This window comes from Branchiostoma lanceolatum, chromosome 10 (genome assembly GCF_035083965.1).
Source record: "Branchiostoma lanceolatum isolate klBraLanc5 chromosome 10, klBraLanc5.hap2, whole genome shotgun sequence".
In the NCBI taxonomy this organism is placed as follows: Eukaryota; Metazoa; Chordata; class Leptocardii; order Amphioxiformes; family Branchiostomatidae; genus Branchiostoma; species Branchiostoma lanceolatum.
In genome coordinates, this window is record NC_089731.1 from 20347605 (window position 1) to 20367189 (window position 19585).

At 40.8% G+C, this 19585-nt stretch overlaps 1 protein-coding gene across 5 annotated transcripts; it reads left to right on the forward strand.

The window, feature by feature from the left end:
• The first annotated feature begins 97 nt into the window (after positions 1–97).
• On the forward strand, positions 98–17522 carry LOC136443946 (fumarate hydratase class I, aerobic-like). Of its 5 annotated transcripts, none has more exons than XM_066441325.1 (12): positions 98–226; positions 1405–1597; positions 4391–4518; positions 5257–5395; positions 5745–5845; positions 9714–9920; positions 10709–10835; positions 12085–12275; positions 12793–12903; positions 14086–14292; positions 15180–15299; positions 16752–17522. In XM_066441325.1, exons 2-12 carry the CDS (start codon positions 1432–1434, stop codon positions 16968–16970), a joined length of 1716 nt encoding a protein of 571 aa, XP_066297422.1. In that variant the 5' UTR covers positions 98–226; positions 1405–1431; the 3' UTR covers positions 16971–17522. The 5 variants fall into 5 exon arrangements, with proteins under 5 accessions (XP_066297422.1, XP_066297426.1, XP_066297424.1 ...); XM_066441327.1 differs by having other exon boundaries at positions 184–226; positions 1413–1597; XM_066441326.1 differs by lacking the exon at positions 98–226 and adding an exon at positions 295–440.
• The last annotated feature ends 2063 nt before the right edge of the window (positions 17523–19585 follow it).

Here is a 19585-nt window from a genome sequence, read left to right on the forward strand (position 1 = left end):
AAAAATGCACGTCTTAATTAAGATAGCGATGTATCTATACATCCAGAAAACTTGAATTTGGCGCTTCTGCTTTTATGATTTTTTAATTTGCAAACTTATATTCATTCACTGTATTCTGGTCCTTTATATCAGTAAATTTCTAACCCTTAATTAATACAATGCAATATTCTGTTAACCTTTGACCCTTTGTAGGTCAGATTATGACGAACAGCTGATCCAAGCAAAGGTGCGCACATTCGGGGAATTTCGGAGCAGAAAATGTGAAAATGATACACGTTTGTTATTAGCGTGCTATACAGGGTGCTCAGATAACAATGTAGAATCGTTGATGATATAGTAACTTCAATTTCGTGTGAGGGAGGTAGTAAATATGACCTTGTTTTAGGACGGGGGAGGGGGGCGTTTGTTTTTCCTTCACAAAAATTGATCGTGAACATAAGGTACGTCACATATTTATTACTGAAATATTGTTTTTGGCTTGCTGTGTTTCTGTGAATCCAGTTTCTGTATGTCAGAATGCTTAGTAGCATGATGAGGGGGTGAAGTCTGCCATCGCAGCTGGCATGGCACGGTGGTTGTTGACTTGAAGGTTCTAGGTTCGAAATCCCTAGCTGGCCCCAACGTTGTTCCCTTGATCATGATTAAGGTAGCAGAACACAGTTTTCGGCCTATGGGGATTTCTATAGTTAAGGGCTGCAAGGTGACTAGCTTCCATGCGGTAAAAATTATAGCGCGGTGCACTTGAGAAATACGAGAAACAAATATGTTTGAGTTTAGGGTACAACCTACAAATAACTAAAAAAAAAATGCAAAAAAATCCTGTTGGCGTATCGGCTCCTCACGCCTACTTTGAAACAGCGCTCTGCGAGAGGTCACTGAACTGTAGCCAACTGACCCCGTGATGCGGCTGCACAAGATGGCGCATTTATACAGAAAGCGGAAAAGGCATATTTCTACACCACACAGCACAGTTTACACATGGATGCCTCTCACATGCAGCTTTCTACCCAGTCTTCAAGAGTTTGGACCACACTACTTTCTGTACCTGCGTCATAGACCCCGGGGGTCGTGGATAAAAACTGTGTTCTGCGTCTGCAACCTTTAAAGGCACATACAATTCTCACTCAACAGTTGAGCCAACACATGCAAAAATTAGCACACAAGCTAAGGATGTCCCCCCGATAGGACGTGAGATTGAGGCCGCATGTTTGAGGACAGCCACAACTAGTGCACACACTTATTTGACAAGAGTATAATATTTAGTATGAGTCATTCTTGGTTTGAGTGAATCAAATAGATTTATCAGGATATGCACCTTGTGCTGTTCAGTTCACAGCTGATGTGTTATGCCGTGAGGCAGTTTATGCAATACAAACAGATATATGTGATTCCTTTTTTTCTCAGTCTGTCAGTGTCTGATCGTTAACCAACATGCTGGGTTGTCGGCACCTGAGCAGACTGCTGGGGAGGACACAGCTGCTGCCGCACCTGACCAGGGCAAAGGCAACAGCTGCAGCACCTGGAGCAAAATCCTTCTTCTATCAGGATGTTTTTGAGCCTGAGAAACCCCTGGACACACCATACAGAAAACTAACAGGTGTGAAATGTGACATAATCAAGTTAATTAGTAGCAGTAGTCATAGTTTATTGAGATACCCTTTAGCCCCCAAGGAGCCAGTCTTCCAGGGTTGGTACATTCATATATACATACATACATAGTAAACATGCAATAATGCAATTAAGTGATAATGAAAAAAAGAATGCTAATATTACAGACAAGTCCAGTACATTATATCGAGAGTAAATAACTTAATAGAAAAGTTTATTGCAAATTCCTGCCCGTAGGCTAATTGCAAGCACATGTACATGTAACACGGAGTGGACGGACAGACAATAATGAACAGTATAACAAATGTCTACTCTAGTCTTAACTACTGCCACTAAGTTCTAACTTATTGAGTTCGACTTCTTTTTCCGAGACTGTGCAAGACGAATGATCCCACTTTTTCTGTGATATGTGGGTTTTGTGATGTTAAGAGGAGAGTAGTTTTCTTTTTTTGTCTGAAAACGTGGAGAAATTAGGATGAAATATGGTGGCCTCTTTAAACAGCTCATTTCTTTCGTTGTCGTAGAATGGGCAACTTGACATAAAATGTATTTCGTCTTCCACCTTGTTTGACATACAGTATTTACAAGTTCTTTGGCACACAGGTAAGTTCTTGTACCGCCCTTTCTCAATTTCAAGGGGGTGGGCACTAATTCTAATTTTGCTAATTGCAGAGCGTTAATCGAAGTTATCTAATTCTAAATATTTTTCCATGGTATAAGTTGTTTTGCATGTCTTATAAAACCTTAGCTTGCCAGTATCAATACTAGTACTCAAATTGTGACAGAAAGTTTGAATATACGTATTGGTAATTCTGGACCTTAACATAGTACATACTGACTTGATATCACTGGATGAACTGCAAGAATAGAACAGATAAGAGTATCCACTATGGTCCAATATTTCTTTTACACGTTGTAACAGGGTTTTTCTACGACTAGTTGTAATAGAGTTACGTTGGAACAAGAGAGCGTCAACTTGTAATGGGTGTCTCTCACAATCCATCTGTAACAAGCGCAGCCAATAATGAATCACACGTACAGATATATCTAAGTCTAGAGGGAATCTACCAAGTTCTGCTCTAGAGGCTAAATTACTACAGTTTCTGAAAACCCCAAGTATATTTTTGCAGAATCGTTGTTGTGAAATTTCGATTGGAGAGCTGTCATTTATGGAATCAGTGCCCCAAATTTCGCATCCATACAAAAGAATTGGCTTGATACAAGAATCAAATATTTTTAGTAAACACTTTGGGGAAACAGATGAACGAGTGAGAGATTTCAGGCTGTACATAGCTTTACGTGCTTTGAGTGAAAGTTGTTTTTTGGCCAGGGAGAAACTGCCCGACGATGTAATAGTCAAGCCAAGGTAGCAGTAGGAGGGAACTATGTCCAATGTGTGTTGTCCGAATAAGAATAAATGTTTTGTGAGGGACCGGCCAGATTTGTTGAAGATAATAACTTTTGTTTTCTTTAGATTAACTTGGAGTTTCCATTTTGTACAAAAGGCGCTTAATCTATTGATAGCGCATTGCAAACCTTCATCCGATTCGGAAAATATGACAACATCGTCTGCATATAACAAGCACGATACGAATAAATTATGTAGAGATGGTGGTGTACATTCAGTATTGTCGAGCACGTGTACAAGGTCATTTATAAATAAAGTAAACAACGTAGGGCTTAAATTGCAGCCCTGTCTAACGCCTTTTTTGGTTACAAACGGTGGCGTTAGACCGGACGAGGTTTTTACACACGTCTGAGGTTTGTTGTACATACATTTGATAAGCTTATAAAAATTCCCCCCTATCCCTGAATTCAGAAGTTTGTAGCGAAGTCCTTCTCTCCAAACGGAGTCAAAAGCTTTTTTAAAGCCGACAAAACATGAGTAAAGACGTTTGTTTTCGGAAAGGTATTTGCTTAACAGGGTGTCCATGATTAGTAGGTTGTCGTTTGTGCCAAATCCTTTTCTAAACCCGGCCTGATTTGGAGAGATAAGTTTATGTTCGTCTAGAAACGTGGTTAGGCGTGTGTTTAGTATTAATAAGTAGTGATGAAAAGTTGTAAAGGTAATCTAAGTTTTCTCTTTCTTGTAATGTGACTTACCGTGTGCAAAAGTTCTTGTCAAGTGCTAGATTGAATGAAAGAGTTGGAAGATAGAATTGATGTTCTTACAATTTTTTTTGCGAATGACTGAGTGAGTTAGTGTATGAGTTAGCAGTTAGTCGGACAGTTAGTTAGGTAGGTAGGTAGTTAGACCTCTCATTCCTTATTGTTTACACTGTATGTGCCTGTTGTCCAGGTGACTATGTGTCTACAGTGTACCTTTGATGTGCTGGGTAAGACATGTCTGAAGGTGGAACCTGAGGCCCTGACCCTGTTGTTTATGTGCCCGTTGTCCAGGTGACTATGTGTCTACCTTTGATGTGCTGGGTATACGTAAGACATGTCTGAATATGGAGCCTGAGGCGCTGACCCTGTTGTTTATGTGCCCGTTGTCCAGGTGACTATGTGTCTACCTTTGATGTGCTGGGTAAGACATGTCTGAAGGTGGAACCTGAGGCCCTGACCCTGTTGTTTATGTGCCCGTTGTCCAGGTGACTATGTGTCTACCTTTGATGTGCTGGGTAAGACATGTCTGAAGGTGGAACCTGAGGCCCTGACCCTGTTGTTTATGTGCCCGTTGTCCAGGTGACTATGTGTCTACCTTTGATGTGCTGGGTAAGACATGTCTGAAGGTGGAACCTGAGGCGCTGACCCTGTTGTTTATGTGCCCGTTGTCCAGGTGACTATGTGTCTACCTTTGATGTGCTGGGTAAGACATGTCTGAAGGTGGAGCCTGAGGCGCTGACCCTGCTGACCCAGGAGGCCATGGTGGACATCGCACATCTGCTCCGTCCTGCACACTTGGCTGTGAGAACCCTACCCTTACAATTTACATTCTAGCCTTTCCAACATTTCAGTCTCTCAAATTAGAGTCACATTATGTATGAACAGCAGAGCTATTGCAAAATTACTTTCACAGTGGTTTTATTTCATAGCAGAAGGAAAAAGAGTTTTGCAATGTTTTAAATTCACAATTATAGAAACAGTTTCGTAATGACTAGTACAGTTACACAGAATGTAAGTCATAAAAGAAAGGCATATTCGCATTGTCATGAATTCCCAGTGGATTGGTCACAGCAAAAACAGCAAAAATGAAACCTACCTGAGGTTCTGTGTGTAGGTGTTGTAGACGTACCTGTGAGTACCTGAGGTTCTGTGTGTAGGTGTTGTAAAAATCATTTATAGGGCTCAAAATACTACTTGCATGTACGAAATACCAAATGCAGATTAGTGGATGTAGATTTGGAGTTGTGTTGATATTTCTGATGTAACCTGCCCCTAACCTTATCTGGTTTATGTATAATGAGTATAACAGGCGTCACTTTAATCATGGAAAAACAGTTCCGGACTCCAGCCCATGCTTGTTTGCATCTCCTAAATTCTTACCCGATTACCTATACATTTTTATAGAGTACATGCCAAAGGGTGATGAACACTGTTTATTTGTTCCCAAACTTGCCACAAGTGAGAACTTTGAACACATATTTCAGCTTTTAGCTGTTTCAAGTTAGAATGATGCAATGTGTGGCTTGTATGTTACCATAGCAACTGAGAAAGATCCTTGACGATCCCGAGGCATCTCCTAACGACAAGTATGTCGCTATGGAGTTCCTGAAGAACGCTAACATCGCGGCTGCCAAGGTCCTGCCAGGGTGTCAAGATACGGGCACGGCTATTGTCATGGGTGCGTATGACCATAAAGTATTCTTCTTCATGTATGGTAGTATTAGTCACTTTTGACAACTGATGATTTATTTAGTAATTAGCCTATAACTTCAAAACTTAACAAAGCCTTCCTTCCCATTTATGTAGAAGCATTTCAGGGATAATATGTGCCTAGAATGGTAGATGACATCTTTTTTTCATGTAATCAGAAAGAAATTAAGCTGGCAAATCCAACAACCAAGAAATGTAATTTATGTTGCCTGTATTTGATTTATGTTGCCTGTAGAACAAACAGTATATTGATAAAAGTATGCTGCATCAGGGATGTATAACATTGTCTCCTTAATGCACGTTTCCTTCATACCCAGGTAAGAAGGGACAGTATGTGTGGACGGACGGAAAAGATGAAGAACACCTGGCTAGAGGGATCTACAACACCTACACACAGAAGAACCTCAGGTACTCACAGGTAAGTCTACAACACCTACACACAGAACCTCAGGTACTCACAGGTAAGTCTACAACACCTACACACAGAACCTCAGGTACTCACAGATAAGTCTACAACACCTACACACAGAACCTCAGGTACTCACAGGTAAGTCTACAACACCTACACACAGAAGAACCTCAGGTACTCACAGGTAAGTCTACAACACCTACACACAGAACCTCAGGTACTCACAGGTAAGTCTACAACACCTACACACAGAACCTCAGGTACTCACAGGTAAGTCTACAACACCTACACACAGAACCTCAGGTACTCACAGGTATGTCTACAACACCTACACACAGAACCTCAGGTACTCACAGGTAAGTCTACAACACCTACACACAGAACCTCAGGTACTCACAGGTAAGTCTACAACACCTACACACAGAACCTCAGGTACTCACAGATAAGTCTACAACACCTACACACAGAACCTCAGGTACTCACAGGTATGTCTACAACACCTACACACAGAACCTCAGGTACTCACAGGTAAGTCTACAACACCTACACACAGAACCTCAGGTACTCACAGATAAGTCTACAACACCTACACACAGAACCTCAGGTACTCACAGGTAAGTCTACAACACCTACACACAGAACCTCAGGTACTCACAGGTAAGTCTACAACACCTACACACAGAACCTCAGGTACTCACAGATAAGTCTACAACACTTACACACAGAACCTCAGGTACTCACAGGTAAGTCTACAACACCTACACACAGAACCTCAGGTACTCACAGGTAAATCTACAACACCTACACACAGAACCTCAGGTACTCATCACAGGTATGTCTACAACACCTACACACAGAACCTCAGGTACTCACAGGTAAGTCTACAACACCTACACACAGAACCTCAGGTACTCACAGGTAAGTCTACAACACCTACACACAGAACCTCAGGTACTCACAGGTAAGTCTACAACACCTACACACAGAACCTCAGGTACTCACAGGTAAGTCTACAACACCTACACACAGAACCTCAGGTACTCACAGGTAAGTCTACAACACCTACACACAGAACCTCAGGTACTCACAGGTAAGTCTACAACACCTACACACAGAACCTCAGGTACTCACAGGTAAGTCTACAACACCTACACACAGAACCTCAGGTACTCACAGATAAGTCTACAACACCTACACACAGAACCTCAGGTACTCACAGGTAAGTCTACAACACCTACACACAGAACCTCAGGTACTCACAGGTAAGTCTACAACACCTACACACAGAACCTCAGGTACTCACAGATAAGTCTACAACACTTACACACAGAACCTCAGGTACTCACAGGTAAGTCTACAACACCTACACACAGAACCTCAGGTACTCACAGGTAAATCTACAACACCTACACACAGAACCTCAGGTACTCATCACAGGTATGTCTACAACACCTACACACAGAACCTCAGGTACTCACAGGTAAGTCTACAACACCTACACACAGAACCTCAGGTACTCATCACAGGTATGTCTACAACACCTACACACAGAACCTCAGGTACTCACAGGTAAGTCTACAACACCTACACACAGAACCTCAGGTACTCATCACAGGTAAGTCTGCAACACCTACACACAGAACCTCAGGTACTCATCACAGGTATGTCTACAACACCTACACACAGAACCTCAGGTACTCACAGGTAAGTCTACAACACCTACACACAGAACCTCAGGTACTCACAGGTAAGTCTACAACACCTACACACAGAACCTCAGGTACTCACAGATAAGTCTACAACACCTACACACAGAACCTCAGGTACTCACAGGTAAGTCTACAACACCTACACACAGAACCTCAGGTACTCACAGATAAGTCTACAACACCTACACACAGAACCTCAGGTACTCACAGGTAAGTCTACAACACCTACACACAGAACCTCAGGTACTCACAGGTAAGTCTACAACACCTACACACAGAACCTCAGGTACTCACAGATAAGTCTACAACACTTACACACAGAACCTCAGGTACTCACAGGTAAGTCTACAACACCTACACACAGAACCTCAGGTACTCACAGGTAAATCTACAACACCTACACACAGAACCTCAGGTACTCATCACAGGTATGTCTACAACACCTACACACAGAACCTCAGGTACTCACAGGTAAGTCTACAACACCTACACACAGAACCTCAGGTACTCATCACAGGTATGTCTACAACACCTACACACAGAACCTCAGGTACTCACAGGTAAGTCTACAACACCTACACACAGAACCTCAGGTACTCATCACAGGTAAGTCTGCAACACCTACACACAGAACCTCAGGTACTCATCACAGGTATGTCTACAACACCTACACACAGAACCTCAGGTACTCACAGGTAAGTCTACAACACCTACACACAGAACCTCAGGTACTCACAGGTAAATCTACAACACCTACACACAGAACCTCAGGTACTCACAGGTAAGTCTACAACACCTACACACAGAACCTCAGGTACTCACAGGTAAATCTACAACACCTACACACAGAACCTCAGGTACTCACAGGTAAGTCTACAACACCTACACACAGAACCTCAGGTACTCACAGGTAAATCTACAACACCTACACACAGAACCTCAGGTACTCACAGGTAAGTCTACAACACCTACACACAGAACCTCAGGTACTCACAGGTAAATCTACAACACCTACACACAGAACCTCAGGTACTCACAGGTAAGTCTACAACACCTACACACAGAACCTCAGGTACTCACAGGTAAGTCTACAACACCTACACACAGAACCTCAGGTACTCACAGGTAAATCTACAACACCTACACACAGAACCTCAGGTACTCACAGGTAAGTCTACAACACCTACACACAGAACCTCAGGTACTCACAGGTAAATCTACAACACCTACACACAGAACCTCAGGTACTCACAGGTAAGTCTACAACACCTACACACAGAACCTCAGGTACTCATCACAGGTATGTCTACAACACCTACACACAGAACCTCAGGTACTCACAGGTAAGTCTACAACACCTACACACAGAACCTCAGGTACTCACAGGTAAATCTACAACACCTACACACAGAACCTCAGGTACTCACAGGTAAGTCTACAACACCTACACACAGAACCTCAGGTACTCACAGGTAAATCTACAACACCTACACACAGAACCTCAGGTACTCACAGGTAAGTCTACAACACCTACACACAGAACCTCAGGTACTCACAGGTAAGTCTACAACACACACTCACACACAGAAGAATTTCTTTCAGGTACTTACATGCAAGGCTATCATAGCCTGGGTACCATCCTCCAAGGTAACCGTTGGCTCACTTGCTAACAGGCAAAAAGATTGAGCCAGCACCAGTTACTACAGAGGATGGTACCCAGGCTACGGCTATCAAGGCGTTCTTTTAAGAATGTCTTGAACACCTGGATATTTTAAGTAACACTCTGTGTACACTGAGGATTGCTGAATCAGATGCTGCATTTGTAGACCTCTTTAAACTCATTTTTTTCTATGTGGTTCACAGTGGTTGTCTTGGTCTTAACATACCTAGCAGACTTACGAGAGTTGACATTATATATAATGTATGTTTATAAGTTGTAACGTCATTTAGATTCATTTCTACATTGATTATATTATAATAGGCATGTATGTGGCCAAACAGAAACATTATAAACCATCAGTTTTCTGTAGGATTTTTAAATATGTCCCAATGCATTCAGTCCCACACTGTAATTGGCATTGTAATTGGATTCGTAATTTTGAAGTTTTTTAATGGCAAGACTAATGACGGGGTAATGTTAAATCTTTATGATGATGATACCTTTTTAGGTGGCGCCCTTGGACATGTACACAGAGGCCAACACGAAAACGAACCTGCCGGCGCAGATTGAGCTGTACGCCACGGGCTCCGACACCTACAACTTCATGTTCATCGCCAAGGGCGGGGGCTCGGCCAACAAGACCTTCCTGTACCAGCAAACAAAGGCACTTCTCAACCCTGAGAAACTCACCAAGTTCATTGATGAAAAAATTAAGGTATTTATGAGAGTTTGTAAAAAAAATCTTTAGAGACATGTAGTCACACTAGGAAATTATCATGATACTGTAGTATAAAGTTTGGTACACTGTAAATTCATTAAAATTTTATTTTCATGGGGACTTAATTCTATGGTAAGAGGACATAGAAGGTTTTTGCATTGTTGTAAGTTTGCCGTGGAAATAGATCTGTAGTATACTTTAGCTGTAGCAATACATAATGGAAACACTTGATCGCGGTATCAAATGATTTCACGATTGAGAGGTCAATACAAATTCTGCAAAAATAAGGCAACCACAAAAATGTACAGATTTACAGCATATCTAAGGATTTTGATGTTTCAGAAAGAAAACATTGCTTAGATCTGGCTTTTTCTGTCGTTGAACTTTTTTACTCACCAGTTCAAAGTCACTAGCTTCAAAGTTTAGTACTGAATTGATATGCAGTACTTATGATAATGATGATGACATGCATGCATGTAGCCCTGAGCTGCAAAATAGCGTGCAGTTCTGCTTAGCACTGAAAGGTGGCATTTCTGAGTTAACATCTGATACATTTTGGACCATGCATTTATTACTCAAACATGTAATAAAGTATATATTATTCAGGTTACCCCAGCCATGAACTGGGACAAGTTGGGATACTGCCTCACTCAACTTTGGAACCGCATTCTTGCAACAGCGCCATCTAGTGGCGAAAAATGGTGTTAAGCCTTGAGTGTTAAAAGAAAATTTTGGTTGCATATGAACAATTTCTTGTTCTTATTAGATATTAAACTGTTCCACAGACCCTAGGGACAGCTGCCTGCCCACCCTACCACTTGGCCATCGTGGTGGGAGGTTTGTCTGCGGAAATGACCCTCAAAACGGTCAAGCTGGCCTCGACTAAGTACCTGGACTCTTTACCCACGTCCGGTGAGTGAGTATCTGAAGTTGTACTGACAGAGGGGCGGACATAGACGGTCAGGTCTTACTGAAGTTGTACTGACAGAGGGGCTTACATAGACGGTCAGGTTTTACTGAAGTTGTACTGACAGAGGGGCTTACATAGACGGTCAGGTTTTACTGAAGTTGTACTGACAGAGGGGCTTCCATAGACGGTCAGGTTTTACTGAAGTTGTACTGACAGAGGGGCTTACATAGACGGTCAGGTTTTACTGAAGTTGTACTGACAGAGGGGCTTCCATAGACGGTCAGGTTTTACTGAAGTTGTACTGACAGAGGGGCTTCCATAGACGGTCAGGTTTTACTGAAGTTGTACTGACAGTGGGGCTTACATAGACGGTCAGGTTTTACTGAAGTTGTACTGACAGTGGGGCTTACATAGACGGTCAGGTTTTACTGAAGTTGTACTGACAGAGGGGCTTCCATAGACGGTCAGGTTTTACTGAAGTTGTACTGACAGAGGGGCTTACATAGACGGTCAGGTTTTAGTTGTACTGACAGAGGGGCTTCCATAGACGGTCAGGTTTTACTGAAGTTGTACTGACAGTGGGGCTTACATAGACGGTCAGGTTTTACACCATGGCTTCTGTTTCTAATGTTTGTGGTCTGTTGTGTGTAATTCAGAATTTACTTGTCAATTACTTTAAAACTTATGAAAATCCATTCATAGTATCTTGCTTTGGTTAAGTCATATTTATTTGGAACATTGTTGTACCTTATTATCTTAGAAGCCAAAGTAAGGTGCATGTGCACTTATCATGTACATTTAAACAAACAATATCAGTTCAGGACAGAATAATGATAAAATCTTTGTGTGGAAATTGTCAATGGTAAATCACCACCAAGATATGAGAAGAAGCCAAACCTAGGAGCTTATTAGTATTTAGACCCCATGTTTTGTAGGGTAGAAGTCCTAGTGTATATTCTAAACTTAGCTTGATAGAACATGAAATTCAATGTACAATAAAGTTTATCATAACTGTAATTTAAAACATTTTGCATAACAAGGGTTGTTTTTTTTCTTTTAAATTTAAAAACTTCCAGAGATACATGTAGGATAGATTGTGATGTTGTCATGTACATGTAAAATACAGTAAGTCACATGTATGTCCACAATAAAACAGGTTTAACAACAGAAAACATTAAGTTAACATAAGAATATAAAGCAGTTTGTTCAGTGGTATTAATCAAATTTCTCTTTTACGTCCACACATTTTAGGAAACGAGCATGGACGGGCGTTCAGGGATGTTGAACTTGAGGAGAAGGTTCACCAGCTGTCCCAGGTTATGGGGATGGGCGCGCAGTTTGGCGGGAAGTACTTCTGTCACGATGTACGCGTGGTCAGACTACCTCGCCATGGAGCGTCCTGTCCGGTAGGAATCGGCGTCTCATGCTCTGCTGACAGACAGGTGAGTTGTCTTTTTCAGCCCCAAGACTTGGAGTAAACCAGATTTTTTACCATCATCTTTAATATTAAAAACACCATATTTATAGACTGTTCTTTGTTACTAGATAATATTGTTCCTTTGAAATCGACTGCAGGCCTGTAAATAAAAGGATGTGTGGTTTTACTGAAAAATACCCATCTTTAACTATGCTTTGGGATTGTGTAAATCAGAAGAGAGGTTAGCCTGTAACAACATTTTAGACCAGAGACTTCCATCGAAGAAGCTAACATGATATTCTAAAAATTCTACATTTTACACCTTGTTGCAGTTACAAATTGTATAGTTCAAAAGATATTTTTTAACTGTACAGGGACTTAAAACCATTGATTTACCAGATTATAACATATTTTGCATGTAAAACCGACTTGAATTCCAAATATCTGTCCTTTTTATCCATTCTTCTTTTATTGTTTGGATCCAAATCATACTGTAGACAGTAATTCCTCTGATGACCTTTCTTCTGCTTCCCCATAATCAGGCACTAGGAAAGATCACAGCGGACGGAGTGTTCCTGGAGCAGCTGGAGGAGGACCCCTCCAAGTACCTGCCAGAGATCAGCTCTGATCAGCTGAGCGGCGATGTGGTGCAGGTACGGCTGTGTACCGGTACTGTACAGTAAAAATTGATTAGGTACTAGTCCAAAATACCGGACCATGAAATACTGGTACTGTTCCGATATAAATTTACACCAAGTATATGCTTATTTTGTGACTGACCTCCTAACCTCATGACTAAAGTGACACCTCGGAAGTTGGAACAGCGTAACTAATACGCAACAGATCATTCAGGCAGGCCGGGAGTTTTGATAGCAAGGCCAGGGGAGTTTGGCGGTAAGAAGCCTACTAGTTACATGTATGTTCTTTGAATAAAGATACTGTTAAATTGTTAACAGTTTATTTATGTTTCTGTCATTATTGAAGAAGATCAGAAAAACGCATGTTAATTTTTCAAATTGTTCAGGTACAGGTACGGGCACCTAAACCTATGTACAGGTACCTGATGTTACGTCTAGGTACGCAGCACTAGGTGCAGGTATGGCAAGTTTGTGTCCGCATTTAGATAGAATTGAAAGAAGACACGGACAAATGTTAATGCTATCATCTATAATCATGGTCTTTATTTCAAATTTGAAGCTTAATTTCTTGTTAATTGGGTTTACCAGAACCAACCAATTGCAATGAGTGATGGTCTATTTCAAATTTGATGCTGAATTTCTTGTTCCTAGTAATTTGGAGAAACCGAACCAGCTAATGAGTGATGGTAGATGCCAAATCTTATGTTAACTTTCTTCCCTTAGCTTGTTAATCAGATTATCTTGAACCAGCCAATGAGTGTTTGTGGAGGTTAGACATCCAGGTAAACAATATATAAAGACAATTCAAATTCTACAACTGGATAAAAATTCGGAGATTTATTTCCGGACGTTTTGAGTGACATCCATCACTCTTCTTCAGCGTCACTAAAGTGAACTACATGTAGCAGAACTAACCAGTACTTAATATACAATAACTAGAAAAAAGATTGTTTTTTTTTTGGCCAGTTCACTTAAGTGATGCTGAAGAAGAGTGATGGATGTCACTCAAAACGTTCGGAAATAAATCTCCGAATTTTTATCCAGTTGTAGAGTTTGAATTGTCTTTATACAGCCAATGAGTAATGCTACAGAATGATGTCAAATCGAATGCTGACTTATTGATAACATCAGACTGTACCAGCCAATGAACGGTGCCAAATTCGATGCTAACTTTCTTGACTCTGAATTGTTAATTAGGTTAACCTGAACCAGCCAATGAGTGAAGTTCTGAAGATCCTAAGTCAGTACCCTGTGAGGACAAGGCTGAGTCTGAGTGGTACCATGGTCGTGGCTCGTGACATCGCTCACGCTAAGATCCAAGACCTGCTCGACAGCGGACAGCCCATGCCGCAGTACCTCAAAGACCACCCCGTGTACTACGCTGGACCTGCTAAAACACCAGAGGTATATATTAGGCCATCCCAATTTATATTCTTATTCCTTTGGGTCATTTATTTCTGACTCAAAATTAGACAGCAACCCACAGTACTAGATATTTTTGTACCAACGGTTGAAGAAAGTCCTTGCCTTTCAACTAGTCTAAGAGTTGTTGCATTTTCTTTTCTACTGATAATGTATTAAAAGTTTTTTTTTTTTAATTCATATTTAAAAATGTTAACCAACTGGGTATGTTGACTCCTGTAAAGTCCTAGAAGTGTATATCACAAGATTCCTGTTCCTCTTTCACTTTGTTTGTATATCAGTGCCCTACTGATGTCTTGCAAAAATCGCAGAACAGCCAAATTGATCACTACTAATAATTCTTATTGATAGCCTTTAACATATAGCATGAAAGTTCATCTGTGTTGGTTTAGAATGTTACGAGTAGCTGAACTGTGATCCAACAAAAAAAAATGCATGCTGAATTTGTGAACGTCTCTATAGTTATATAACCTTTAATTACATTAAAGACCGGTCAGCCTACCTGACAGCAATTATTATTACTTAATATTCAATTTGTGGAATTAAAAAAACATAACTTTGAGGTTCTTATGATATATACCACACAGATCTTTTTCATATCTCGTTGCATTATACGGTGATGTACTTGATCGTTATAAGATAAAACGTGTTCCTTAACACAGTCAAGGTCACCGTAGCAAGTTGAGGCAGAAGATGAAGAAAGCGGGGACAGGGCGAGGAAAGGTCTGGGTGATTATGACGGGTGTGTGCTTGTGTGTGTCCATTCTACAGGGGTACGCCTCTGGCTCCCTGGGTCGGGGACAGGGCGAGGAAAGGTCTGGGTGATTATGATTATGACGGGTGTGTGCTTGTGTGTGTCCATTCTACAGGGGTACGCCTCTGGCTCGCTGGGTCCCACCACGGCTGGGCGGATGGACAGTTATGTGGACTCCTTCCAACAACAGGGAGGATCCATGGTCATGCTCGCCAAGGGGAACAGGAGTAAACAGGTACGTGACTGTACAGGATGTACATGGATACGGTATCAGTACGAACAGGACATACATATACACAGATACAGTATCAATACATACTGTGTCTGCTACGTACAGGAAATGTATATGCATTGGATATCAGTATGTACATTGCACCGTATAGTATTTTGTCAGTATACTGCATCTTTGTATACAGGACATCAAACCTGGCGCAAGCAACCACTCAAGGGACTGAATAAAAGTGGTTGCTGAGGACAGGTGGTTGGTCCCAACAGGTTGGCTGGTTGATCAAAAAAAATTAAAATATAAAATTTTAAATATACTTGAAATACACTTTAGTTCCCAGGAATCATATCTACAAGAGATGCACCCCATAGCCTTGTAGTCTTGTTTATAATCCCCATGCTGCTATGTAAACAAATTTCAACCATTGTTTGACCATCAGAACTGTGTTTATCTAGCAATCAATTATATGTTTTTTTTGGTAGTTGTCTGTTCCTACTTCCTTAGTATCGCCAAAACAACTGTTCAGTTTCTTCATGTCAGAATTCCCACTAGGTCAATTTGTACTTTTCAGAGTATTTTTGTGCTTCACTGATTTTTAACTGATGACACAAAAAGGTACCGTAACATTAACAGATTTTAACTGTTATTCAACTGCATATCTTTCCAATGGTGTTTATGGTATTGTTATGAAATATAGTGAGTATCAGAATTGTTTCTGATCTTGGTGTCAAAATGAAATTAATGGCTGATAGTGCCAGAGCTTGCAGAAATCCTCATGTTGAAAAGGCCTCTGCTTTTTTGGATGCCGCTGTCCAAACAAAAGAGGCATAGGGTAACTGTACCTGCAGACATCCTCATTTAACATGGCTGCTAGCTGCTGTCAATCTATTTTGGTTGTTGAGGGGAGGGTGACTGCCCCTTTGGGACTGAAAAAAAATGGTTGCTGGTTGGGGAAGACGGTTGGTTGCTTGGGAGAGGGTCTTAAAACTATATAAAAATGGACGGGACTGTTTCAAAGTGTCCTTTGACGGCAGGTCCAGGTTGCCTGCACCAGGTGGTTGCTTGGCCAGGTTTGACTTTAATGGATACAGTATCACTATCAGTATGTACTGACAATCTGTACGTATACGTACAGGACATACATGTACATGATTGTACTACATGGATATTGGTATGTACCGTACAGTATGGTGTTAGTGTAGGGCTCCTTATACCTAGACTAAGTCCACTCTGCTTCTGCAAATGTTTCTGTTCTTTAAGATGTTCAGATCTGTATGTAAGTGCTGGCAAGTTGGTTTATGTTTTGTTCGGCCAACATGCAAACAATCTGTGACTTGGCTTCCAGAGAATGTGCTTAAACTTGCTAAATCTTCTATAGTAACTGGCTAACTCTTTTGAATGAATGTAAAATTTGTCTGTTTTGACATTTAGATTTTGTTTCATCTTTTTCGTCTTGTTTAGGTGACCAAGGCATGCAAGAAGTACGGTGGATTTTACCTTGGGTCCATCGGAGGCCCTGCGGCGGTGCTGGCTGAACACAGCATCAAGAAACTGGAGGTGCTGGAGTACCCCGAGCTGGGCATGGAGGCCATCTGGAAGGTTGATGTGGAGAACTTCCCAGCATTCATTGTTGTCGACAACAAGGGAAACGACTTCTTCAAAGAATGGCAGACAGAATGATGACGTTTAGAGCAATGAACTCTATTCCGTCAACTGCAGTTTTAATTTATCGTTACACAAACTTTTAAGATATTGTAAGCTGCCACTATCAGAACTTTTGCTGAATTGAAAGAAGTAAATTTTTTCAACAGCATGCCATCATTCTGCTATATATGGACAGTATGTATGTACTGTGACTCTAGTGAATGCTAAAATTTCTTAATGACTGTCAACAGATAAAGACTATGCTTTTAAGAGATTATTTGGCCAAAATGTTATGAATGCCATTTCAACAAGAGCCTGAATACATGTATGTTGTGATTTTACATTATTGTACATTCAAGCATAATATCAACACCGTCATACAAATGTGTACGAATCTATTTTACCTTAGACTCTTGATTCTCCCCAAAGTCGGTATTGTATAGTCAATTGTACAATGTCAACATAGTATCACTACATATAAATATCACACTGCAACTTAACAACATTATTTTGCAGGAAATCTGAAGCATTGAAAAAAACACTTTTTTCTGTAATACAAATCTTTACTGAATAAAATTTCAAGTAGCATTTGTTTTCTTTTTCTATCAACTGTTACAATAGTAATTTATTATGATAATGATGACGGGTAAGCCATTGCAAAACCTGCTTCGATCTGCCATGGATGAGCATGTTTCTGGAAGAGCTTCGGGGATGTCAGCGGGAAAATATATCTGATGGTTAATGACCCGCCCCAACTTGCTAACTATATATGGCACAATGCCTGGCAGCTGATCTATAACGACTGAATAAACCACTGAGTGCGCGAAACTTTGTAGTAACAATGGACACCTGGCCTGTGAGATATCACCACCTAATAATCCACTGAGTGAGTAACGGGAACAAGGTGGTTTCTAAAGTGCTTAATATATGTCACTGGTCAGTCATTATGTCACTGTTATGACCGAAGGGAAAGCGCCATTGACGTTATTATCATATTCATGTAGCCATTTGAAACATTGTTGAAGTCCTATCATCCTACAAGTGTGCATCATTGACGGATCAAAAGATAATATGATGACTGTAATCAACTCTCATTACCTTCGCCGATAAGTTATGTTTTCAGGTGCGTGTGTCTGTCTGTGTGTGTCTGTCTGCGTGTGTGCGTTCGTTTATTACGATACCCTCTCGTCGTATATTAAACGACTAGTCTTACAGCGTGTGTGTTTGTGTGTGTGTGTGTGTGAGAGAGTGTGTGTGTGTGTGTGAGTGTATGTGTGTGTGCATGTGTGTGTGTGCGTGTGTGTGTGTGTTTTACAACATCATGACTAGAGAAGTTGTGGATGGGTTTTTTATTCCTTGTCCGCCACAAAAACTAATGAACATCCGAACAATATATTATTCATAAGGGTATCTTAGGCAACATTCAGATTTGCAAACTCTCAAAATATTACCTGGGATGGAAGCTGGCATTCTTGTATTTTGAAAGGGAAAGTTTCGTGACTAGCATCAGTACATTTATGCAGCGAAACTTGCTAACACGTGGGCTATGTTCAAAAATGAGATCATGTATACACTAAGATGTATGGAATATGAGATTTGTTCGTATATAAACAAGCTTTCAACTAAATCACATAAAGGTTCAACATATCTATATTCAAAGTGTTGTTTACATTCTGTAACATCACAAGAGATACTAACACTTATCATGTTCCACTTTAGTCAGATATGTGTTGTGCAATGTCTTCAATTGCATAGAAATAACGATGGGTTCTTTCTTTTCCGAAAAGGGAGATCTCCATATCATATCCCATTATCTGGGTCGCGGAAAAGGCAGGCTACCCTACCAAAGAAAGAAAATAACAGCACAAACAACACTATGCATTGTAAAATCATATCCACACATGCTAAACCCACAGAGAAATACACAAACCCATATATGCATGGACACTCAAAATTCTAAGTTTGAGACATCTGTTTTGAATTTGATGTTGTGGCAAACAAAGGTCCTACCATTGTACCCCTCTCTTTCAATCTTAACATTTCCGATACATTCTATTGTATGATCCAGTTTTTCCTTTTAAAAATTCTACTATACGCCAAATCCCCATGCATAGCCTTAAGGCCCAGAAAGGCTAGTCTGGCAGGGTAGCTTGGCCTGGTAAGGTAACCTGCCTTTACCTCCATTATTTAGTGTGAAAATCGTACGAAGGAAATGTAGTTTCGAAATTGTGTGAAATTGTGTTTGCAAAGAAGACAAAACAGTCAGGGACAGCTATGCCAGTGATGAACGTAAACTGTTCACTGACGTGAGAAATACTTTTATTACTTGACACTGAAACCATACCTCCTCTGCAGAATAGCAGTGACGAATAGAAATAACAGGTCCAGGCATACGTTACAAGTAGTTCGTGACTCCAAGTACCCTCAGACGTCATACATGCCCTTCCGTTGGTAACATTAACAAGAAGAGTATCAGGCGTCCGTCCATTTTGACATGGCATTGTGCCAGGCATATTCAGAATTCTTTCTCCCAAACAACGAACTAAGAATGTCGGACAGTGGGAAAAGTGTTGAGTTGCAGATGTTTTTATGTAGTGTTGATAAAGTGCGTATTGGGCACTGCATTGGTAGCATCAACACGGAGGGTATCA